Here is a 22,711-nt window from a genome sequence, read left to right as displayed (position 1 = left end):
AGAGTCTAAAGATCCAGAGGAAGGAAAGGATACTTGTGGTATACCAGTCTCTTACACTAGTCTCAAGCAAGAACATATCTGTGTCAAGAGGCACTACTGCTGGCCTTGCTTCTTACAGTCAGGCCTTTCCCCGGTTACAGAAATGCAGCCAGTCAAACAGCTGCATCTTCAGCCAGGTTAATTAACCGAGGACCCCAGTATTCCCCATAATTACTCGGCAAAGGACTCCATCTTAAGTTCATGGTCACACATTTGTCTTAATCCAAACAATTTAAAAACATTTTTAGAAGTCAGAACTACATAAAAAGAAACTGGGTTAAACTGAATAATCTTCACTTAAACCAAAAATAAAATGCATGACGAAGGTTTGTTTCTTTTCATACAGCCCTTCTGCAAGGAACAACCCATGCAGCACAAAGCCTTTGTAGAACTTCTGCAGCAAAAAGATACACAGCTATCACCTCCTCACACTCTCAAGGCCTCAAGCAGTTATACAAGTTTTCCAAACTCAGTTTCTTCCAAACTATGATACTAAGTCCAGTTTTTGTTCAGGCTACATCAAGTTGTTGTCTCCAGTTAAGTAAGGCTTTTCATGTAAAATCCATACAAATTCAGAAATAAAGTAGCCACAAGATCAGCTTCTGGGAAGGTTTCATCAACTTTCACTCAAGCTACTGAATGAGCACACACTGCTATTTATTTGAAACTATTTTAAATGTTCTTAAAGGATGCTACACAAGTTATACAGGCTAAAGTCATTGCACTGCTTTGCTGAAAGCACCTCTGTTCTCTGATCATTTCCTGATTCGTGGTTCTACAGAGCCAAAGATTCTTAGATCACTTCTCCCCTGCATCACAACCAGAGAAGAATCTACTGTGCATATGTTTAACTTTTTTTGTACTTAAGCCATGAAATACCTTGCAAAACCGAGAAACAGAACTGGTGGTGGTGTGTGGGTTTTTTTGGTTTTGTGGGGGCGTTTTTTGTTGGGTTTTGTTGTTGTTGTTTGGTTGGTTTTTTGTGTGGTGTTTTTTTTTTTTTAAACGAACTGTACTATCAGCAGCTCTTTAAACTATGATTATTCAGTGATACAACACAGCTACCAAACTACCTATGTGAACCAGAGAATGCCATTCTGACAGAATTCAGTTCACTTAGCACTTCACTATTGCCAAGTCTTCTTAAAGTTAGTAATACAGTGGCTTACACTGCTGTTTCTATAAAGACATTCACAGAAAAGAACAGCAAAGACAAGCTATAGCAAGTGCAGTGAGAAGGTCTGACATCTCCTTCATGCTTCAGGCACACTGGAACATAGAGTAGGCAGTGAGGTTCTACAAGAGCTTCAATAACTTTTTTTTTTATGCCTTTCGAACTTTTCATATATTCAGTGCAAACTGAAGACTTGGTCTGATGAAAGCTTCCAGTTTCATTAGTGAAAAATTGATTAGGTTTTGCAAACAAACTAAAGCTTGCCCATCAAATCAACCAATCAAGATAAAAAACAGTGGTGTAGCCTGAACTTAAGTTGCTGAAAGAATTACATTTCCGTGTTAGTGAGACTACAGCAAGCTTTCCAGCTAAGCCTTGACCTCTAGTTGGTCTTGATGACAGAAGGGCATACCTGGAATAACTGTTAATGTATCTACAGGGAAAGCGACAGGCTGATTTCTAGAAAAACCTGTCCTGTCTAAACAATTAAGTAAAGAACTTAGGTGCTGAAATTAATTTCAGCAACAGCTGATAACCAATAATGCTGCTAACAGCAAGTCATTTTACAAGCACACACCAGCAGAAAATAAGCAGTCTTAGTGGCTGTATCTTCCAGATTAATCAACTTAGTGAAATTAGTTGAATAACTAACATGAAGCTTCAGCTAACTTCTTAACTGTACAGAAACTTCTTAAACAGTTTTTAAACAAACTCAGTCTCTTTAATCTGAAAGATATTTGTCCAGTAGAGATCTTACTTGGGAAATTAAACTGACTTATTTAAAAGTTACAATTTTATGCTTACATTTTCTAGGCAATAAGATGATCCACTTTGATCATACAGCTGGAACTGAGAAAAATGGCTGTTACCCTTGCATGAAGGTTTCTAACAGAACCTTAAGCTAGATGCCACTTCCTCAGTGTGCATGCATACTTAGTACGTGAAGGCAGCATCTGCTGGTCAGTGTCTGGAAAAGGGACATAAGTGGTCACTGTGACTAGAAAAATCAATACAAGTTTTAGGCTTGGATTGGTTGATTGGTGTAGAGCAGACTATGCAAAGCCTGCTACTTCCAGGGAAACAAACAAAAACCGCACACAAAAACACAAAAAGAACCCCCCACAAAAAACCCCCAAAACCACAAAAAAACCCACAAAAAAACCCAAACAAAAAAATAAAACAAAACACAAAAACCAAACCCCCAAACACAACCCCCCCCCCAAAAAACAACCAACCAAACAAACAAACACACACACACACAACAAAAAAACCTCCAGTTTAACGTTAGTGTTAGACGGAAGCTTTGCAATGAAAAGGAATTGAAAAACAACGTGACAGCATAGGGAGGTGACTAAATGAAACTTCCTTTTTCTATTTACCCTAGAAAAATAGCCTTTAAAATTTCCACAGTTACCCTACAACTGAAGTTACCAATCTGGATAAAGTATGTTGTAATTTCTAAGAGAAAAATATTAGCACAGAGGCGTGTCATGGCTTCTAATTTAGATTTCTTAACTTTTCTTGAGTGTCTTGCACTGTGGTCAACTTTTCCCTTCCCAGTTGTTGACACTCAAGTTTTTGCAGTTCTTCATATGCCTTTAAAAGACATACCACTTAAAAAGCAGCAACAGACCCCTATGAAGTTAAGGAAAGTTATTTCAGGCTGTGTTAATGCATGGAGTATTCCAAATAGTCTAAGTCAGGACAGATAATTAAGGTAAACTGGTTTAATCCAAATACAGCAAATTCTGAAGCTACATATAATTATCCCCACACGGCAACGCCTTATCTAGCTACACGCACAGCCACATATCTATTCAAACAGAATGTCTACCACAGCCACTACTGGTAGAACTCCATTCAAAAGCATCTCAACTCCCTCTCAGAATCTTTAAAATTTGAAGCCACATACACAACTTGAACACAGTCACAGCACGGAGTTTTATCATGTGTTGTTTAGAAGTGAATTGCTGCCTCTTGGAATGTACAAGAATGGAATTAGTCACTGCATATCCTTTGTTTCATACGAATAATTTGTACTGCCGTTGCTTATGGGAGTGGTCAAGATGTATGGCTTCATCAGCTACACATTTTTATCTTAACTCTGCTAGAGGACAGCCTAACCCATTGCTTCCATAAAGACGTCAAGTAAGAGGGAACATGGGGGAAAAGAGGAGAAGCTTAAACAGGTTCCATCTTAACTGGAAATAATTACATCCACCCATGTTTCTTCAAACTAGCTCATGGCCTTCTGGAAGAAAACAGGCTGAGTAGTCACATGGTTAGGAGGAGAAGTATTAGAAAAAGTTCTCTTTGATACAAGAGGGAGTTTTCTTCTTTTACAGCCAAGAGTCACAGGACTGTCAAGATGTTCTGCAATTAAGAGAACATTTTCAATAGTTAGTCTAACAGCCTGCTCCAGCATTTTGCTTGCATCAGCAGTTGACAAAACATCAAAGTATGTAAAAACAAAACAAAAACCCCTAGAAGGTCATATGAGGAAATATGTATAGTTTAGTATGATCAAGTCACTTACCTTTAAATTTTGACCGAATATTTGCTAATTCTTTATTTATTCTCTTTATCTCCGCTTCTTTGCTTTTGCCTGAAATAAAAAGAACAGACATCAAGATATAGAGCTTTGGAGAGCCCTCTGCCATCTTAAGCTTCTCTCTGCCCAACTTTGCTGTATGAACATGCGAACATCAGGAGAAATGATTACTCTCCCTTTTTAGGACTAAATGAAGGCAACCATCACAGAGGCAACTTAAGCATCACTTTATAGAAGAATTTGAGAAGCTAAAAGGACATAGCTGTTTCAAGAAGCTTTGCAGACTTTAGATAGTATCAGTCCGTACAGTTAATGAGATGCCTTTTTTACTGACTTTCACAAATGCTTCAGTTTTTCTACTCCTTAAACTGGCAAGAAACAACTTGATTTTACCTCAAATTTGATTACTAGGTTGACAGTGCTCTGGAGAAAGGAACGAGTCTAGTAAGCACAATATTATAAACAGCTTGTGTTATTCCTCACCTTAAGGATGAGCACATTTACTGTTTCTGTATTGAACGGTCATTCAGTTCAACAGCTTTAGAAATACTCTTAACAGACACTGAAGAGGAAAAGCAGTAAACTTACAAGTAGCCCAAGGACTCAAAGACTTCAGACAGATTGGATACATATACAAGTTCAGACTTCCAATATGCCCCATTGAAGTCACTTGAAAAAACAAATATTTAATATTCATATTTTATTAGGTGACTTTACTGCCTTAGGCTTCTCAGCACTGTTTATATTTCATATCAATTTTTTATTACAATAATAGGCATTAGGGTTTCTGGTGCCAATTTGAGTTAGATATTCAGAGAAATAAGCTGCAGTTTAAATTCTGATAATGAAAGCTTATTGAAATAATACTTGCATTGTCCAAACCAAAGCAGCTCTTTAGCATTTTAGTTTTTGGTGACTGAGATTTCTACAGAGGTCTGGGTCCATTATCTCCTACATGAGTGAGCATCATAGGGTAAAATATCTAACTCAGTCATTATATTCAGTTGCTTGAAGACTGAGGGAAGCAAATTAAGTCTACTTCAGCAACGCAGAACTGGTCACCTAGTTATGCTAGAAATTCAGACCTGTACCTACTCAAACTTTCAAGCAGTTTCCAAATCATCAACTAGGAGCAGAAAAACACAGTTTCCTTTAGTTTTCATCACATATATTTGGCTGCAAGTTTATGAATAAAAGTTTCCTGGCCCTGTCTGAAAATGGTGCAACCTTAGGAGTGGTGGGGATCAGATAACCTGCTTTCACATCCCACTTTTCCCCACACCACTCCAACCACAACTACAGCCCTGTCAGTGCAAGGAAGGCATGTGACAAGGCTGGAAGAGCAGATCATGACCAGCCTTTCAAAGCACCTCCAATCTCCTTTCTTCTACATAGGCAAAGCAACAACTCACAGCATTTAAATATCCTACTACACATGCATGTCCAAACCACCTGTCACCCAACAACTGAAACACAAGTCTGATGAGGAGCAGCTGAGGGAACTGAGGCTGTTCAGCCTTGAGAAAAGGAGGCTGAAGGAAGACCTTATTGCTGTCTATACCTGAAAGGAGGTTGTAGCATGGAGGGTGTTGGTCTCTTTTCCAAAGTAGCAAGTGATAGGATGAGAGGAAATGGCCTTAATTTGTGCCAGGGGAGGTTTAGATTGGATACTTGGAAAAGCTTGTGTCACAGAAAGCATTGTCAAGCACTGGAACAGGCTGTCCAGAGAAGCGATTGAGTCACTATCCCTGGACGTGTTGAACAGAGATATAGATAAGGTTCTTAGGGACATGGTTTAGTGCCAGAGTTAGGTTAACGATCGGACTCAATGGTCTTGAGGGTCTCTTCCAACCAATATGGTTCTATGTTTCTATAATATCACTACCAATGACACTTGAAGGAGTGCTGTGCGGAAGAACCAGAGGCTTGCATTTCAAAGCTTGCAAGGGCAATTGGTCTGCCTCACTTCCAGGCTGTTACACAGCTCCCAGTTTCAAGAAATTATCAGAGCTGTATTTCAAGAAAATGTGCTGTAGCCCAGCTATTCAACTTGTAGTGGCTTAATAAAGGTCATGTCATTTATACAAACTGATGGGTAAGACAGTATTTAAGCCAGAGCACAAGATTATGTTTCACATTAGTTCAGGCCTCATCCTTCTCACTTTGATTTATTCAAGCCTTTACCAGTTTAGCAATATTATGATTAAATATCCATAACACGCTATCAAAAGAGGTGATTGCAAGCCAGCAAATTTGGGCTAGCTATTTTGCAGAAAAAAACATATACTGGTTATATCAATAGCCTTACAACTCTACTATACAACTGCAGTTAGTCATCTCCAAGATGAGTACCTGAGCAAACAAATACCCAGCCACAATGGTGTCTGAGGTGCTTATGGGCAATTACTTCATATTTGGCAGTTTGCCAGCATTCAGACTTCACCGGGCTGCCTACTGCCTTCATTAGGCAAGGTAAATTTAGTCTGTAGTGCATCATTATCTTTAATTACCATCTTGTTAACAAAGATAGACTAATGAACATCAAAAGTCACCCAGCTTTTCAGAGAACCAATTACTATTCTTAAATCTCCTAGTAATCCAGACTACAGTCAGAGCTTCACTACCGCATGAATAACACCTCCATATCTCAGTTCGGAGTTTTGCACTACAATCAGAAGAATGAGAAAACAGAACTTACAGGAAAGTGATTTGTTGAGTCCATTCTTTTGAAGAGAACATTTGACACACTTCAATACTATCTTGGCAGCAGGGTTGCAAGACTAAATGAGCACTTCAAGCTTGGAATTAATGACCTACTCCATCAAGATTAACTTCTTGCTATACTATAGGCTGTCTAAGCCAAGTTAGAGGCACAAAGCACACCGTGTGTTGAATAACTAGAACTGCTCTGAGTTCTTAGCTTTCATACAAACCATTAGAGTCCATTATCTTTCTGACCAAGTCTACACTTTTATTTCCCAAAGGAACAGAGAAGCACTTGTTCTATACAAGCCTCTACACAAATACTGAGCAGAGTAGATTTCTGGAGGCAAGTTCTCAAAAGACAGGTGTGTTGGCAACATAAAAAAAAACAAACCCAAAAAACCCAAAAAGCCAAAACACCACCACAACACACAAAACAAAAACAGCCTCACAGAAGTTGTAATGTTCCCAGTACTCATCTGGCTCAAATCTGCTTATGGCCAGCAGCAGTGTAATTAACCCCCCCCAATAATTCATTTATTTTGAATTAATGCACAGGTCAGAACTGTTAGACAGTGTTACCTCTTCGCCTTACTTGGCCTGTGGCCATATGACAATCCTATGCACATAGATGTGCCATTATTAGCATGAAGCATGTTGGATAGGAGGCTCTATTAACGTAAAAAAAAGTTTGCCAGCATTCAATCATGCTTCTTGAAGGCTAGTAGTACTGTTGATTACTATTTGCAGCACTACCATTTGTCTAACAGAATATGCCTCTGTTCACATTCAATTATCGAACAGACCTTGAAGACAGGACAACTCCAGTTTTCTGTTTAGGAGAGTAGTAATACAAATACTGCCAAGGCTAACAGCAGCAGCTTCTCTGCCAACTCCATAGTGGCTAGGAATGCCTACTTGGGAAGAACACAGTTCTTACACAAGAGATAAATTCTCAATTTTAAAGATGTTGTTAGACATCTTTCTTGAGAGCTGCGAGTCATTGTTTTCCAAACAAAAAAATTTTTATCTTTTGTTATGTTTTCATTAGCCTCTACATTAGAAGCATCGAAGCTGATTGGTAACTTAGGTGGGAGAGACACCACAGTAAAAGTGCCACTAGCTTCTGTTCAGCAAAAAAATGTTTATACAGCTTCATAATCAGTTTGATTCAATGATACAGTTCTGAAAAGACAATAACTCCAGACTGTTCCTTAGCACTGCTCTCCTCCTAGCACACACATTCCTGCTACTACCTTGCACTGCCGCAGGTCTGTTAGGGAGCCCAACTGCCAAAAGCACAATTGGTTAACTTAATATCTAAAGGGTAAATTGTATTGGCTTTAGTACAAGTGATAACACCAGCAGAAGACAGCAGAATACATGACCAGGTAGAGAGGAAGTTTACCACATTCATCATTCAAACACACTTCAGTTGGCATAAAGCAGTAAAACTACCCACTTGCCTTTCCTATTGCTAAAACAACTTACAAGCATGACTCTAATACTACACTGCATTCTTCAACCCTGATGTGTCAGAGGACACAGAAAGAAACTGTTTGAAAGAAGAGGCCCAAATCAAAAGAAACACTAGCATCTCTACAGTAAAAATGATGCAAATACTTATAGGAAAATATTCACTTAAAAGTAATCAGTGCACCCATCCTTGCCTTTGTGAAAGAGCTTTTACAGTACTTACATCTCATCTCAATAAATTAAACCACTCCTTTTACCTGTCAGCAAAACGGATACTCACGTTACAGCTCTATAGATTAGCCATTTGCTATGCAGATCCTCAGCTTCATGAAGTAAAACACCAAATCCACGCTCCACCTCTCCCTGATCTCTCAGACAGCTGGTTATTTAGCACAGCGCAGAAACAGACCAAGATTGGGGCAGGTTACACAGCAATAGAGTGGTCTATTTGCTGTATGCCTGCCCTCACAGCTTGTCTGCATAAATTCCATATACTCACTGAACTATCTACAGTACTACTACAATAGAGGTGTGGTTTTCAGGTCTGAGTATATCTGAAGGACAATCCTTGTGCTATTAGTTTCCAAACTCACTGTGCAACTAATCAAAAGAGAATGCTATAAAAAAACTGCACCTTCACAAGATATTAGTATGGCTTCAGTTTTGTTCAGAAATTGATCAATTCAAGGCTGCAGAACAAGAAGCTTTTTGCTTAATGATGTATTTACATCCTGTTATGAACAAAAACATGAGTGCATGCTGTCCTTTCACAAGATACGTTTGGGGCCAGTTCTGTTTAATCTCTTTATCAATGATCTGGACAAGGGGATTGAGTGCACCGTCAGTAAGTTTGTAGACAACACCAAACAGGGTGGGAGCATTGATCTGCTGGAGGGTAGGAAGGACATACAGAGGGATCTGGACCAGCTGGATCAATGGGCTGAGACCAATTGTATGAGGTTGAACAAGGCCAAGTGCCAGGTCCTGCACTTGAGTCACAACAACCCCAGGCAATGCTACAGGCTCAGGGAAGAGTGGCTGGAAAGCTGCCTGGCAGAAAGGGATCTGGGGATGTTGATTGACAGCTGGCTGAACATGAGCCAGTAGTGTGCCCAGGTGGCCAAAAAGGCCAACGGCATACTGGCTTGTATCAGGAATAGTGTGGCCAACAGGACTAGAGAAGTGATTGTGCCACTGTACTCAGTGCTGGTGAGGCCCCACCTTGTATCCTGTGTTCAGTTTTGGGCTCCTCATCATAAGAAAAACATTGAAATACTAGAGAGAATGCAGAGGAGGGCAACAAAGCTGGCGAGGGGCCTGGAACACAAGTCTGATGAGGATCGGTCGAGGGAGCTGGGGCTGTTCAGCCTGGAGAAAAGGAGGCTGAGGAGAGACCTTATCATTCTCTACAACTACCTGAAAGGAGGTTGTAGCATGGAGAGTGTTGGTCTCTTCTCCCCAGTAGCAAGTGGTAGGACAAGAGGAAATGGCCTCAAGTTGTGCCAGGGGAGATTTAGATTGGATATTAGGAAAAATTTCTTCACTGAAAGGGTTGTCAGGCGTGGAGTCACCATCCCTGGAGGTGTTTAAAAGGTGTATAGATGAGGTTCTTAGGAACATGGTTTAGTGCTAGAGTTAGGTTATGGTTGGACTCAATGATCCTGAGGGTCTCTTCCAACCAAAATGATTCTATTTGAGGAAAAAGTGCCTATCATTTTGAAGATCATGAATGGCACCAAGGCAGTTGGGATTTTTGTGCCTTGGGACACTCTTGTGATTAGATATCCATTACTACAGAGATCGGTGACCTAATGATCCCATTTAAGAAACCTGTAGTGTACATTCTCTAATGTTCTGCACAGTAAGTGAAGTACTCTCCACAGAACTGACTTCATCCTCCAGTATGCTGCTAGAGATTTGTCCCTATAATACTTCTCATGAAACGGCAGGGAGTCACAGGCTTTAATGTAATCCAGTAATCCATTAACTCCTTGTCCTCATAAGGGAAGGGAAATAAACACAAAAGAACACACAACAGCTTCCAAATTCTATCACAGTTCAGATTCTCTAATTACAGCAATTTAATACAAGTTTAATAATTTTAGTTGCCTATTATGGATGGGTTTTTTTCTAACTAGGCACAAATTAAGAATAACACTACAGGTCAAACTGTGAAAGAGTTTGAGGAGTAACTAGGTAATAGGGTCTAGTTTAAGACGAGATCTTTCCCCAAATGTACTGAAAGCTTACAGGAAGCTCACATCTGAGTGACTTTATGACATATAGAACATCTATTTAGCAGTTTAGTTGACAAAACTACACCGATTCCTATCAAAAGAGAAGCTTTAAGCTAATAAGATACACAATACCAGATGTGCAAGGTTAGGCTACTACATAAAGCAGCTCTTCCTCCTTCTTGACTGAGCAGCATTTATTTAAGTAGTCATTTCCTTGAACAGTATTTTCGCACTGTACAGTTACACTCCCTTCAATAGGGTAAGGTGGTATTTGCGCTGGTTTAGCACAAATCACTGTGGACTCTTTTCTACTAGCTCACATTCAAATAATAGAAGAACACGTCAAGGCTTATCTAAAGTCTCCTAGTTTAACTATCACTTCTAAACTACTGTTTCAGGGCCTTAGAAAGAAAATCCTATATAAGCTTATTAATTGATGCAGACATGTAATAGTCTCTACAATAGTCCTTAACTTCCTTTTACCAGTCCTGATGGGCAGCCTTTATCCAAAGGATTTCAAATTCACTAGATGTTATATTTTCCAATGTCTCTAATGGAGAGGTTGGATATGCCATGAAAGATTTTAGTTCTTTACTATCAGCTGTTATCATTTTTGCCTATTCTCCTCTTCTCTCAGCTAAACATGCACCAATTCAACCAGTGTTAAAAAAAAAAAAAATAAACAAAACCAACACGCACACTCCCAATGCAGTGCCCCAAAAAACCCAGCCTCTCAGAGTTCCATGAAATGACCAGAAGAAAGCTAAGACAGAGAAGAACACATCCTCCTCAGAATAACTTCATGCTAATTGTGTCTTCCTTAAATTACTCTCCCACAAAAAAATAGCAAGTGATGAAAGACTTGGTGCATGTTATAGCTCTAAGCAGGATGCTCTTCTTAGAATTTTTTCAGGTGCAAAACTGTCCACATTGGATGAGCGGCAATAAAACACACGCTGTATGTACATAACTCATCCTATGTGAAGTTTGTTTCACTGTGTGGCTGTTCTCACTGAGAACAAATAACTCTATACATAGCCATGTGGTCATTTAATTAATGCGCATACCCCTCCAACATACACAGGTAATGTACTCAGTTATCTACCATCCAGTCAAAAGGGTGATCATCATATGATGAATTTCACGAACTAGCCTTTTTTTAATTCCCACTTGCTCATCTGTAACCTGATGCACCAGTTCCAATTCAGAGGAGCAAGGCTACTGAAGTCAGACTTCAAGAGGCTGGACACTCTCCCTGTCCAGTACAAAGAAGTAATACATTAAGTTCTGTAATAAGAGATAGACCTTTGTTTAATATATTTGTTGGGTTTTATTTAAAGAAGAAAATACAGTCTGAGGAGAAAGGAACAGTATCTTGGAACAGAACATATACAGAAACATTTGGAGAACAAACTAAAGGGATCCCTCCTCCCTCTGTCCAACTTTTAAGGTCACACTGAAATGGTAAGACAGTTATCTAAAGCAGTGAGGGAGATGAAGAACTATCTTGTCACCCAAGCCTGTGGCAAAAATAGTTTTTGCCTCCATGTAGAGTGATTTAAGCAACGCAAGAGTAGATGACTTCCTGATTTTACAGAGGAGGAAGGGTGTTAACCAGCTAATATTGTACTAGAAACTCTTTCCACACTACCACCTCCAAAAAAAAGGAGAGAAGCAAGCTTTCCTAGTCTTCAGGGTGAATAGTAGATTATTAATAGTACCATTATTGCAACAGAATAGTTTGAGTGACAAATTACTTAGGAATCCTTCACCACCAGATAAGCATGAAGCTACTCTCAAAAAATTGAAAACAGACTCCTCGTGATATATCTGTCAGCTAAGACAGCTGGAGAATTTATAAAGCACCATCTTGCATAGGCCAAATCACTCCAGCAGCTCTGCAGTATATGCACTAAAAAAAGTTTTAACATACTCTAAGAATAAATATTTCTGGCATGAGTCCATATACTTATAACACATGCAGATTTAGTTGGGTTTTAGTTCATGAGGCACTTCACCTAAGCAGTGAAAAGGACTCTTCCTGACCTGAACTCATAAGTCTGAATGGCACTTCACCAAACAGAATTCAGAGCTTTCCAGCACCACTACCACCACAATTTCTGTTATGGCATACCAAGACCTTGCTCTTTTCTCAGTGGGCCCCATTAACTAAGTGCTAATTAACTAGGTTATCTTAACGAAGTATTTAAGTACAGCTTTCAATCTATAGCTTTCTTGTCTCTTCTCTGGTGTCTAGGAAAGATAAGCTAAAAAGATATTTGCTGTTAATATTTCAAACATGTTATAAAACAATCCAACTAAGCAAGTTTCTAGGAAAGCCCATAAATCTACTGTAAATAGGACCTCCATATGCAAAATACAGAGTCTACAACAAGAAGCCACCTGAAACAAAACTCTAGAGAGCTATCAGGAACTTCAGGAATATATATTTTCTTATACAATCTGATTTTGAAAATTCATTTAGTATTTGTATGAAAAAGAACATTTTGCTTTGAAAAAGTCACTCAATATTACAGTGTCGTGGAGACTAGAGCAAAGTCAAAGCATTAAGAAACACTTTGACCCCTTAGAATATTTTACAATTTCTGATACAGGTAGTATGCTGACTCTTTTTTAACGAAAAGCTTCATAGACTTTTGAGAAATCAGCGTATTTTAAGCAGACTTTTTAAAGTCACGTAGAAAGTAATTCTTATACTCAGTCATATGTAACACAGAAGCATTTAATATGCAGATCAAGAAGTTTAATAGATAACCCAAGTGCCAAAAATATGCCTAACCAACACAGAAGTGACAACCAACCTTTTAGCTATTAAAGACAGATTGGCAATGTGAGCTGTTCATTCACTCAGTCAACTAGAGATGTAAGCACTGAAAACTGCTATCAAGTAAGACTTTCTTGAAGCCTGTAACAGACTGGTAAAAACAGTTCGGCAAGACAAGCATCACTCCCAAATCAGTAATATAATAAGAGAATTGTAAGTGAATCATGCATTATTTAGTGCTGGAGTGCTGCAGACATTGCAGGTACAAATGCCCAAGAAATAAGACTTGATGTAAGAGGCAGACAGTCTTAATGTACATAAGTATCCCCCTGAAGTTTAGGTTATTTTATTACCTTGAAATCACATGCTGTGCATCCACCTGAGCAGTTAGCACACAACGACTGCATTTTCATTATTCAGCAACATCTATAATGCAGGTTCCTTAACCGTGCAAAATCTTTCAGGGAAAAAAAAAAAAAAACCACACACACACAAAAATACCCCAAAACACATGCCACATTTCAACATCACTCCTAATCTGGAAGTGCTGTAGGCAAACAAAAAATGTCAGGCTCTTATGGTAGTATTACAAAGGGATAAATGCATCCAACAAAGCCAAAATTAAGACTGACATTCAGAACATCAGCAGGCATTTTGGAGATCAGTGCAACTGTCAGATATTTAGTCCAATTTTATGGCTAGAACAGAGGTTGAGAACTGCACTGGGTGCCTAGCTTCCCTCCCATCTCAGAATAGGAACATTTTCTTAAATTTACAAGTCAAAAGACCCTGTTACTTTTTGTTCTTGACAAATACCTAGCTCCCCACTCTGAAGAGGGGAAGATGGAACAGAAGCCAATAGAAGTGCCTGCAAAGCACAGAGTCTCTAAAGTGTGCTCTCAAGTATTTTTGGGAATCTTAGTCAGCATACACCAGCCCACAGTCAGCTGGCAACACTTAGAGCTCCCTTAAAGAAAAATTATTCAAATGCCATTGGACAGCTATTTAGATGCTGCATGGATCACCTACTAGTGGGAACTACCAGGTCTTTGGCAGCTATTTGGAAGATGTAGTTACTTTTTTCATTATGAAGATAAGAAAGATACAAAAGTAACTACAGCTCCCAAATAGCTGTCTGGACAGGGACAAAACATTTGAGAAATACTAGTATTTGTTTCAACAGTGGAAGTTTTTAACACTGTATTTGTTTCACAAATGAGCTACATCTTTGTCACTCTTGCAGACACTGACACCATGAGAGAGAGGTTTGTCTTGTGCAGTCTGGACAGAGAGGTGGTTATTCCATCAGATTTCCCACACTGCCTATGCACTGGTAAGCTTATGGAGAAATAAGCAGTTAATTGGTTCTATCCTACTACCTTAAATCTTGCCACTCTACATCTCTAAATATAGGTTAGGAAACTAAGAGCTTGAATGTTTCTCTTGTATTCCCTTCTACTGGATTCCACTGAAAACAAGAGCAGACAAATGTGTTAACTGACTGCAAGACATAAGAGACATTGCAGAATAAAATCATACTACTTCTAGCTAAATGAATGAAAACAATCATTAAAAATAGCAGGTAGATACAACAGCAAGTCTCAAATGCTATGACATCAGGTGAAACTGTTACATATGCAGCTTGCATAGAATACCAGGGCACTGGAAAATTTTCAGTAAATAGTTGGGCCAGCCAAAGCACAAGAGCATTCACATAACCTTGAACTGATACACATTTTATAAACCTTCTTCTACACACCCAAAAGTGAATACTAAAGAAACCTAAGGACCTGCAACTCTGTTCTGAGAAAACACTGAAACAGCTTCTGCTGCAAGGAAGATTAACAACTTGAATTTTACATACAAGGCTCCTGTTTACATGGCTAGAAGTCCAAATCACCTGAATTCAGTTTCAGGAAACTCCACATTTAAACGGTCTCATTTTATCAGTATAATTTTCTCCTCAGCCTAGTTAGAGCATCATAATTTGCATTTTTTTTAAAAAAATCTCCAAATCTACTCTTATTCCTTAGAGAAGAAACCTTACTGCTACTGCTTTTAAAGTAGCCTTAAGTCATCTAGAGACACACACAGGTGGACAAAATGGAGCTGTTTCATCACACCAACCACAGTGACCTTAGCCCTTCCCCAGGCAATTCCTGCCACATCATATGCTTAGATTTCTAACTCAGATTAATATTAAACTGCTATGACATGCAATTCTCAGTTAAAAAGGAAAGCTGAGCACTGAGGTGTGCCCCCAGACATACACCCTCCCCCCGCCCCCAAGCAGCAGCAGATTTGTACTCCTCCTCTCTGCCCTGCGCTCACAGGCATGCTCCCTTTTTCCCACAGGGGGGCACTTACTCGAGCCCCTCTCCATTCCATTTTTAATTACACGGATCCTAAGAGCTGATTTCTGCCAAAACAGAATTTTAAAGCAAATTTAAGCCAAGCCCAGGCATACCCACAAAAGGCCCTGCTCGCAGGCACCCTTACAGAGGCCTGCTTTCCATCCGCGACGTTTTGAAAGCCGTTCACGGATTTGGAAGGAGACCAGGAGACGCCTCTCTCCAGCCCGCTACGTGCCCACCCACACCCCGAAGACACACCGGCTTCGCTTCAGCGCCTTATAAACAACGACGATGGCGGGCACCAGCGCCTCGGCATCCCCTTCCGCCGAGGCAGTGACCACAACAATGAGCGCCCCTCCGCAACGACGGGGTGGGGGAGAGGGAAGAGAGGGAAATACTCCAGCCAACCCACCCAAAACGGACGAACCAACCCAAAAGCACAGTGAAAAGCCTTAGGCTGCCTCCCCGCCCGCCGCCTCCCCCCAGGGCGCGTCGCCATTTCGTGAGTCAGGAGCGCTCCGAGCAGCCCACTACGGGGCGGGGGGAGAAAGGAAAGCATCGCGGCAGGGATTGAGGGAGAGAAGCCTCAGATACACGGGGCAACGGCCCACGGCAACAGCCGGCCCAACCAGGCCCCGGCCCCAGCCGCAGCCCCACTGCGCCTCAGTCGCGACTCACAGTTCCGGATATCGGAGATGAAGACCGCCAGGCCCCGCATCCCATCGCCCTTTGACACCGCAGGCATCGTGGCGCGCGATCACGGCCGCCCAGCGACACGCCAAACCGCCAGAACTACCAGCACCGCTGCCCGCTCTCCCCGCGGGGCTCTTCAGGCCGCTGCCACCGCCGCCGCCTCTGCAGCGCGCAGGCGCCAGGACGGCTCCCGCGCCCCCGCTGGCGGCCGGCGCGCGGCGCTCTGGCGCCACCTGCCGCGCGGAAGCGGCGGCGCTGCGGGGCCGCCCCTCCCTCCGCCGCCGCGGCGGGCAGGGCCCCTGGGCTCCCCGCCGAGTATCCGCGCAGAAGCCCGGGGGAACCTGCGGTCCCGGAGGGGTGGCTGAATGGAGGCCGGGCCCAGAGATCGGCAGCGCAGCTGTTAGGATGCGATTCTCAGTCACCGCCATCAGGACAAACGGGCCCAGGCTGACGTGAGGGGTGGCAGGCAGGCGATCCTTCCCTGTGAGGGGTCGCCAGGGCGGCTTCAGCCCCTGGATCTGCGTGTGAATGAATCCACTGCACGCTCCCTGCTCAGGAACGGCCTAATCCCTTCCTCTCCCCGTGCCACTAATCATCGAGAAGCTGTCTCAGTCCTCCAGCTCAAAAAGGGCTGCAAAACAGTGCACGGGATCTCCCTCACGTACCCTGCGGAGTCACTCTCAACATTTGCAAGCCCAAGAGTTACTATATGCAGAGCCATCCTTTGTCACATACCCCTTGTGAGCCTGCCCTCAGTTGCGTAAGTGATGAGGTTGCTCTGTGTTGCATGTGGCGATTCATACACGCAAAGCCAGGGCCTTGCGTTTCTCATGAAGGCTGCAAACATGCAGAGTGACACAGCCCCACGCCACGTCTGCTCCTGAGACTGAAAACATTTCAAGGTTAAACTGTCTTAAACATACCAAAGAGGTAGGACCACACAGAGCATTTTATGTCATCAGCCGAAAATAGGTTCAAAGGGTATCGAAACTGGCCTAGTCTGCCTAACCAAAAGTATGCTGAGTTTTGGTTGTAATGCAAGTGATTAGTATACTTAGTGGATAAGAATGACCTGTAGAATCATGAGGTTTAGGGCTACTGGAGATGAATCAGTCATTTTGTCTGTTTTCCTGTATACTTCAAGGCATTTCATTTCATCTGGGTTTTTTTTGTTCCTTTGTTTTGTTTTTTTTTTTTTCCCTGAATTGAGCCAGTATCTAGCTTTTAGCTACAGCCTATCTTCCAGAAAGGTACTCAGTCTTGATCTGATACCATCAAATTCACTGTTTCTTTGAGCAGTTCGTTCCCATGGTCAATGCTCCTCATGCAGAGCTTGCATCTTATTTAAATTTATCAAGCTCCAGTGCCTTTAACTTAATGATACATTTTTCTATCATAAAGAGCTACGCAATACTTGATACTCTCTTATGATGGCTGTATAGGTCAGGTCAACTCTCAACTGTCTGTTCTGCATGTTTCAGGATACGTTGTCACATAAGTGCTTTTTAGTTGTTTAAGTATCTATTAGAAAGAGGACAGTATGTGGTAGTCACGCATATATCCATTTCTCCCTGGATCCATTTTGTAGAATAAGTGCGGCTACAGGCAGTCATGCACAACTAGTCCTATATTCAACTCAGATTCTCTGCATCTGTAGACTTACATGAAGAAACCCCTCATTTTTCTTAGCTTTACAAATAGATTTTGATGCTTAACAATAATTTGCATTTACCTTTGAGGTTGAAAACATAAGATGTCCCTATGTAGGAGTTTCTATTTCAGAAAAAAAAAAAATCTTTTTTGAGCTAGCCAAAATGTTGAACTAATTTCTACTCTTAAGAGGACAGTGACACCTAAAGGCTAAGTATATCAGTTCTGTCTGGCTGTATTCCAGTCAATACTGCAAGTGCAAGTCATTGCCTCATAAGTGTCGTCTTAAACACTGCTAGCAGAATAGCTGTGACACTACCAAACTAAGCATGGACTGCAAATTCTGCTTGAGAACTGGGGTAAATGCTCAAGTAGTGAACCTATGTGGTGCTCGCTAGTTTTGTAACTACACTTCTAAATAGTTCATCTGAAGTGGCTCAGTATGCTGTACACATACCCTGGTTATTTTATGCCAACCTCCTTTGACTGACTTTTGAGGCTTTACCATATTTATCCTTGCTCCCTGCTTCTTTTTGCCTCAACGAAGACTTATGCAATTATGGAGAATGCGTAGGTATATGTCTGCCCTTATTGCCTTGTAATTTAGAATCTACTAGCCCATTTCAGACAGATTTGGTAGGGAGAAGATACAAATTTTAAGGAACAGTTAGCTAGAGGAAAGGTTCTGGAACAGTCCCTAGATGTGTTCTGACTGAAGGAAACATTGTTATGTGAGCTCAGCTGTTTTTAACACAGCACAGAATTCACACTAGGCACAGCCCTTTACAAATATAGTGAGTTAATAATTTTGGAAAATGTTTTGGTTTGAGCTTAACATCTATAAAATACCAGTCTGTGAAAGAAAAACAGACTTTGTTAATTCCATACATCCTAAGACGCTGCGATTTTTTAAAAGATATCTCTAATTACTGTAAAACAGCATTAAAGGGGAAATAGTCTCAAGAAATGCTTTATTATTACGCAAAAATGTTTTGCAGCACATCTGCCAACAAATCCACACTCTCTATCCCTTCTTTCCCATGTCATACATTAGTTGCTTTAATCATTTTGAGAGTTTTGTTGCGCTTTAGTACAAAGACTTAAATAATTATACTGACCTTCATAAAACTATTACCATTCAACTGTATGGATTCAGCTGGTGAGCATCCATTTGTGGGAACTACAAAAAGTGAATTGTTCTTTCCCTTTGTTACTTCTGTCAGATTTGTCACTCGCCCCCTCAGTTATTGCTAACTTCTGGTCCTCATGGTCATTCTAAACATTACTGAAAGCAAAAAGAGCTAAGAAGAAAACAGAACTGGTGGCTCCTCCACATGCACACTCAATTGTGTTTCTCTACTTGACATCTAACATTCATTATCCATTAACAGAGAGCACAGGCTTATCAGCAGTGCTGTCTGTCATGTCAGAGTATCAGATGTGCTGCTTTCAAAATTAAGAAACACAAAGTTAGGATAATATCACTATCATGAAACCCTAAACTTCTAGAAATTTAAGATGGATCTTCCTAGTTCTTTTCTTTCTAGTGAGTTCCTCAATGATTAGTGTGGCCAGCAGGACTAGGGAATGATCATCCCCTTGTACTCAGCACTGGTAAGGCCCCACCTTGACTACTGTGTTCAGTTTTGGCCCCCTCACTGCAGAAAAGACATTGAGGTGCTGGAGAGAATTCTGAGAAGGGCAACGAAGCTGGTGAAGGGTCTGGAGCACAAGTCTTATGAGGAGCAGCTGAGGAAACTGGGGCTGTTTAACCTGGAGAAAAGGAGGCTCTAGGGAGACCTTATTGCTGTCTACAACTATCTGAAAGGAGGTTGTAGCATGGAGAGTGTTGGTCTCTTCTCCCAAGTGGCAAGTGATAGGACAAGAGGAAATGGCCTCATGTTGTGCCAGGGAAGGTTCAGATCAAATATTAGGAAACATTTCTTCACAGAAAGGGTTGTGAAGCAGTGGAACAGGCTGCCCAGGGAAGTGGTAGTGTTGCCATCCCTGGAGGTGTTTCAAGATGTATAGATGAGTCTCTTAGGGACATGGTTTAGTGATAGACTTATGTTATGGCTGGACTCGACGATCCTAAGGGTCTCTTCCAACCAAAATGATTCTATGCTTCTCTGATCACTAGGGGTTTACCCTCAAAACATCAGGGTTATATTAAAATGTAGAGTAGAATACCTAAGTTTTAAAATAAATGATAAGAGAGTAGATCAGATACAATAAGGGTGAATAAAGGTTTTACAAACAAGATCTTCTTTGCTACCTGCATGCTGGCAGAGTAACATCAGCCAAATGGATGGGTTTGTGAGTTGCAATAAACTCTGTATAATTTCTTCTGGTTCATAGTTTTGTTTTGTTTCGTTTTAATTTAATCTCTGAGGTCCTTCTGCTGTTTCTCTCAGCTTTCTTTCTCCTTAACTACAGGCTCCACTCATTTCTTGCTGCCACACAATTTTTATTTTCTGAGTATGCACAGTTACCAGGAAAGAAGTACACTTCTCTCTCCCAGGTATCCTATCTTACTCAGTTACTCTTTATTTAAAGGAAAAATAGTGTACAGACTGAAAACACAGAAATAAAACTGATATGGTCTATCACAGGCAACCATACCCCATTTTTAAACTTATTTATGCCTCTTCGGTCTGGCCACAAATGCACAGAATTAAGGCAAAAGACATTGTCAATAATAATAATAATCAGTAACTGCTATGAGGAACAAACAAACACGAAACTGTTCAGTATTTTATGTAAAATACTCGCCTTTGAAGCTTGGGGCCTTTTCATATCTAGAAAATAAAAAAGGTAACAAGCAAAGTGGAATTTAATGAGTTACAGTTACGTATGTACAGGGAACTTAGGTGCTGAGATGCCCAGCATTGTGGCACCCATCTTCAACTATCTGGCTCTAGGAAAGGAATTCATAATGCCAAGTTCAGTTACTGAACTTGGTAAGTACTGCATGGGAGTGAAACAAGATACATTCATGATTCCAAGAACAGGTACAGATTCTTTTCTCCTTGGAGAACATTGAAAATGTAGAAACATAAAGATCCCCTTTTAGTGTTGCTTAGTGGAATGTGAGCCTCTGCTAGGGACTGCCCAATACCTTGTAAGGTGTGTTAAAAATTTGGGTACATCCTTACATATGTGATTTCCTTACAGGTAGCTACAGGTCTCCTCAATGGCAGTATGTACTCTGTCAACTACTTGCAGCAAACCTTTGGATCAGTCCTGCTAAGGCTACAAGAAAGAGAGTCAATAGGAGAATATGATGGGAATGCAACATGGAAAACGATAGATTTCATCACAGAGAGTCTGGAAACAAAACTGATTTTTCAGGCCCTCATGCCTTATCTCTGTTGTTCCTGCCATTTAGAAGTGTAAACTAGAAGCATTTAGAGTTTGTGAGAGATGAACAGCATGTTATGAAACAACAGAAAATCTGATACCACATTGATTGTAAATTACTTAAGGTACTGTAGTTATGTACCTTTTAAATTTGGGGCAGTTTATACATGAAAATGTACTGTGTTTGGAGCACACCTATCATGCAGTCCTATGAGGTGAAAAAAAAATCACCACTCCTTAAGTGAAAGCTGGAGGATTCAGAGGCGTTTTGTGCCACTAAAAAGTGGGATGAGACATCCCTTTTTCCTGCTCTTTAGTCTGTTTGGATCCAAATGTGCTAGTGAATACCAGTTTCCTTTCTGAAGTCCTTGCTAGAATTTAAATCCGTGTGATTTAGTGCACAGTGTAACTGTTTTTAGCACTTGCCAGAGAGACCATACATCCGGTTCACTGGCAAGACTTTTGTTCAGAGGAAAAACACTACTATTTTTCTTTTCAGTGCTGAAGAATGTTTCTGAAGATCTTCATTGCGCAAGAGGGTATGAAAGAGATGGACAGATCAGGAGAAAATAAGGTAACCTTCCAGTTCAGCTTCTGGGAGATTGCACCAAGCTGTAACCAACACAGAAAGCAGGTCACAGAAAGGCTTCTGTTGGGAAGCACGCTGCCAGGATACGCTAGACTTGCCACTACTTCACATCTGTTTCTATCAAGTCTTTTAATATGGTATTTTGTCCCTATAAGCAGCCCATGAAATAACAAGGGTTAAATCAAAACTTCTGCTGCATTAAAAATAGTAGTAGCACAGCTACATTCTATGTAAAAACACGAACTGCAGAAGGTCAAACCAAAGATAACAACAATCTCAGTTTAAAACATAAACTTTTATTTTGAAGCTTGGACTTCTTTCTATGCACCTGGGGTTAGCAATATTGCTTGCTAACTCTCTGCAGCCTTCTCCATATTATCATTTTTTCTCCAGGCCAGCGCATGTATTCTGGCCCAAACTCCCTGCTTACCTACACTATTTGCTACAGCTTGGAGAAAAACAAGAGGCTCTCTATAGGAATTTGCGGTTAGACCCTGGCTAGCATTTGCTTTCCTCGGGTATTGATGAGCACCAACGCAACCCGCGCTCACGGACCGCCCAGCCGGCGCCTGTTCACCCGGGGTCGGCCGGGCAGGCAGCGGCTGCCGCGCCTCTCGCCCCGCCCGGAGAGCCGGCACCAAGAAACAGCCACTCCCCCGAGCTTGCCAGCGCTGCCTCGCCGCCATGTTGGCGCAACCGCCTCGTTACCAACCATCCCCCGGCTCTCCTCTTCCTCTCTCTCCCTCCTACTCCTCCCTTCACCGCCCCCGAGCTGCCCCGTCAGCCGGCGGGGCGGTGCCGTCGCATGTACTTCCGAAGCGGCGGCGGGCGGTAGGTGGTGGCAGTGGGCTGCTGAGTGCTGCCTGGGGGGAGAGACGGGGTGGGCAGCGAGGCCGTGGTGCGGTGGGCCTCGGCTTGTGCCGCGGCCGCGGTGAGGGGTGACACGGCAGTTGAAGGTGGTCCCACGGGTACTAGCGCGGGAGCAGGCCTGCTCGGAGGGGGCCTGCTGGCTTGGCAGGCTTGCGGGCTGCTGGCGGTCTCTGAGGTCTGCGGGGAAAGCTTTGGTATCTAGAGTCAGACGAGTATGGCAGGCAATTCTT

At 41.6% G+C, this 22,711-nt stretch overlaps 2 protein-coding genes across 7 annotated transcripts in view; one reads left to right on the top strand and one right to left on the bottom strand.

Annotated features, from left to right (window-relative positions):
* The window catches only part of AP2A2 (adaptor related protein complex 2 subunit alpha 2), a 55,427-nt gene extending 39,240 nt beyond the window's left edge, over positions 1 to 16,187 (bottom strand). For both annotated transcript variants that reach the window (XM_065635763.1, XM_065635764.1), the window contains exons 1-2: positions 15,998 to 16,187; positions 3,750 to 3,818 (exon numbers count right to left, since the gene is read on the bottom strand). In XM_065635763.1, the coding sequence (XP_065491835.1) occupies positions 3,750 to 3,818; positions 15,998 to 16,064 (136 nt within the window). In that variant the 5' untranslated portion in view covers positions 16,065 to 16,187. The remainder of the gene's footprint in view (positions 1 to 3,749; positions 3,819 to 15,997) is intronic.
* A 6,119-nt stretch (positions 16,188 to 22,306) lies between these two features.
* CHID1 (chitinase domain containing 1) overlaps positions 22,307 to 22,711 on the top strand; it is a 119,468-nt gene continuing 119,063 nt past the window's right edge. For all 5 annotated transcript variants that reach the window (XR_010606310.1, XR_010606309.1, XM_065636040.1 and 2 more), the window contains exon 1: positions 22,307 to 22,442. The gene's annotated coding sequence lies outside the window, so the exon portion shown is untranslated. The remainder of the gene's footprint in view (positions 22,443 to 22,711) is intronic.

The sequence above is a fragment of the Caloenas nicobarica genome, chromosome 5 (genome assembly GCF_036013445.1).
Source record: "Caloenas nicobarica isolate bCalNic1 chromosome 5, bCalNic1.hap1, whole genome shotgun sequence".
Lineage (NCBI taxonomy): Eukaryota > Metazoa > Chordata > Aves > Columbiformes > Columbidae > Caloenas > Caloenas nicobarica.
The sequence above is the reverse complement of the archived record's forward strand: the minus strand, read 5'-3'. Positions and strand labels throughout refer to the sequence as shown.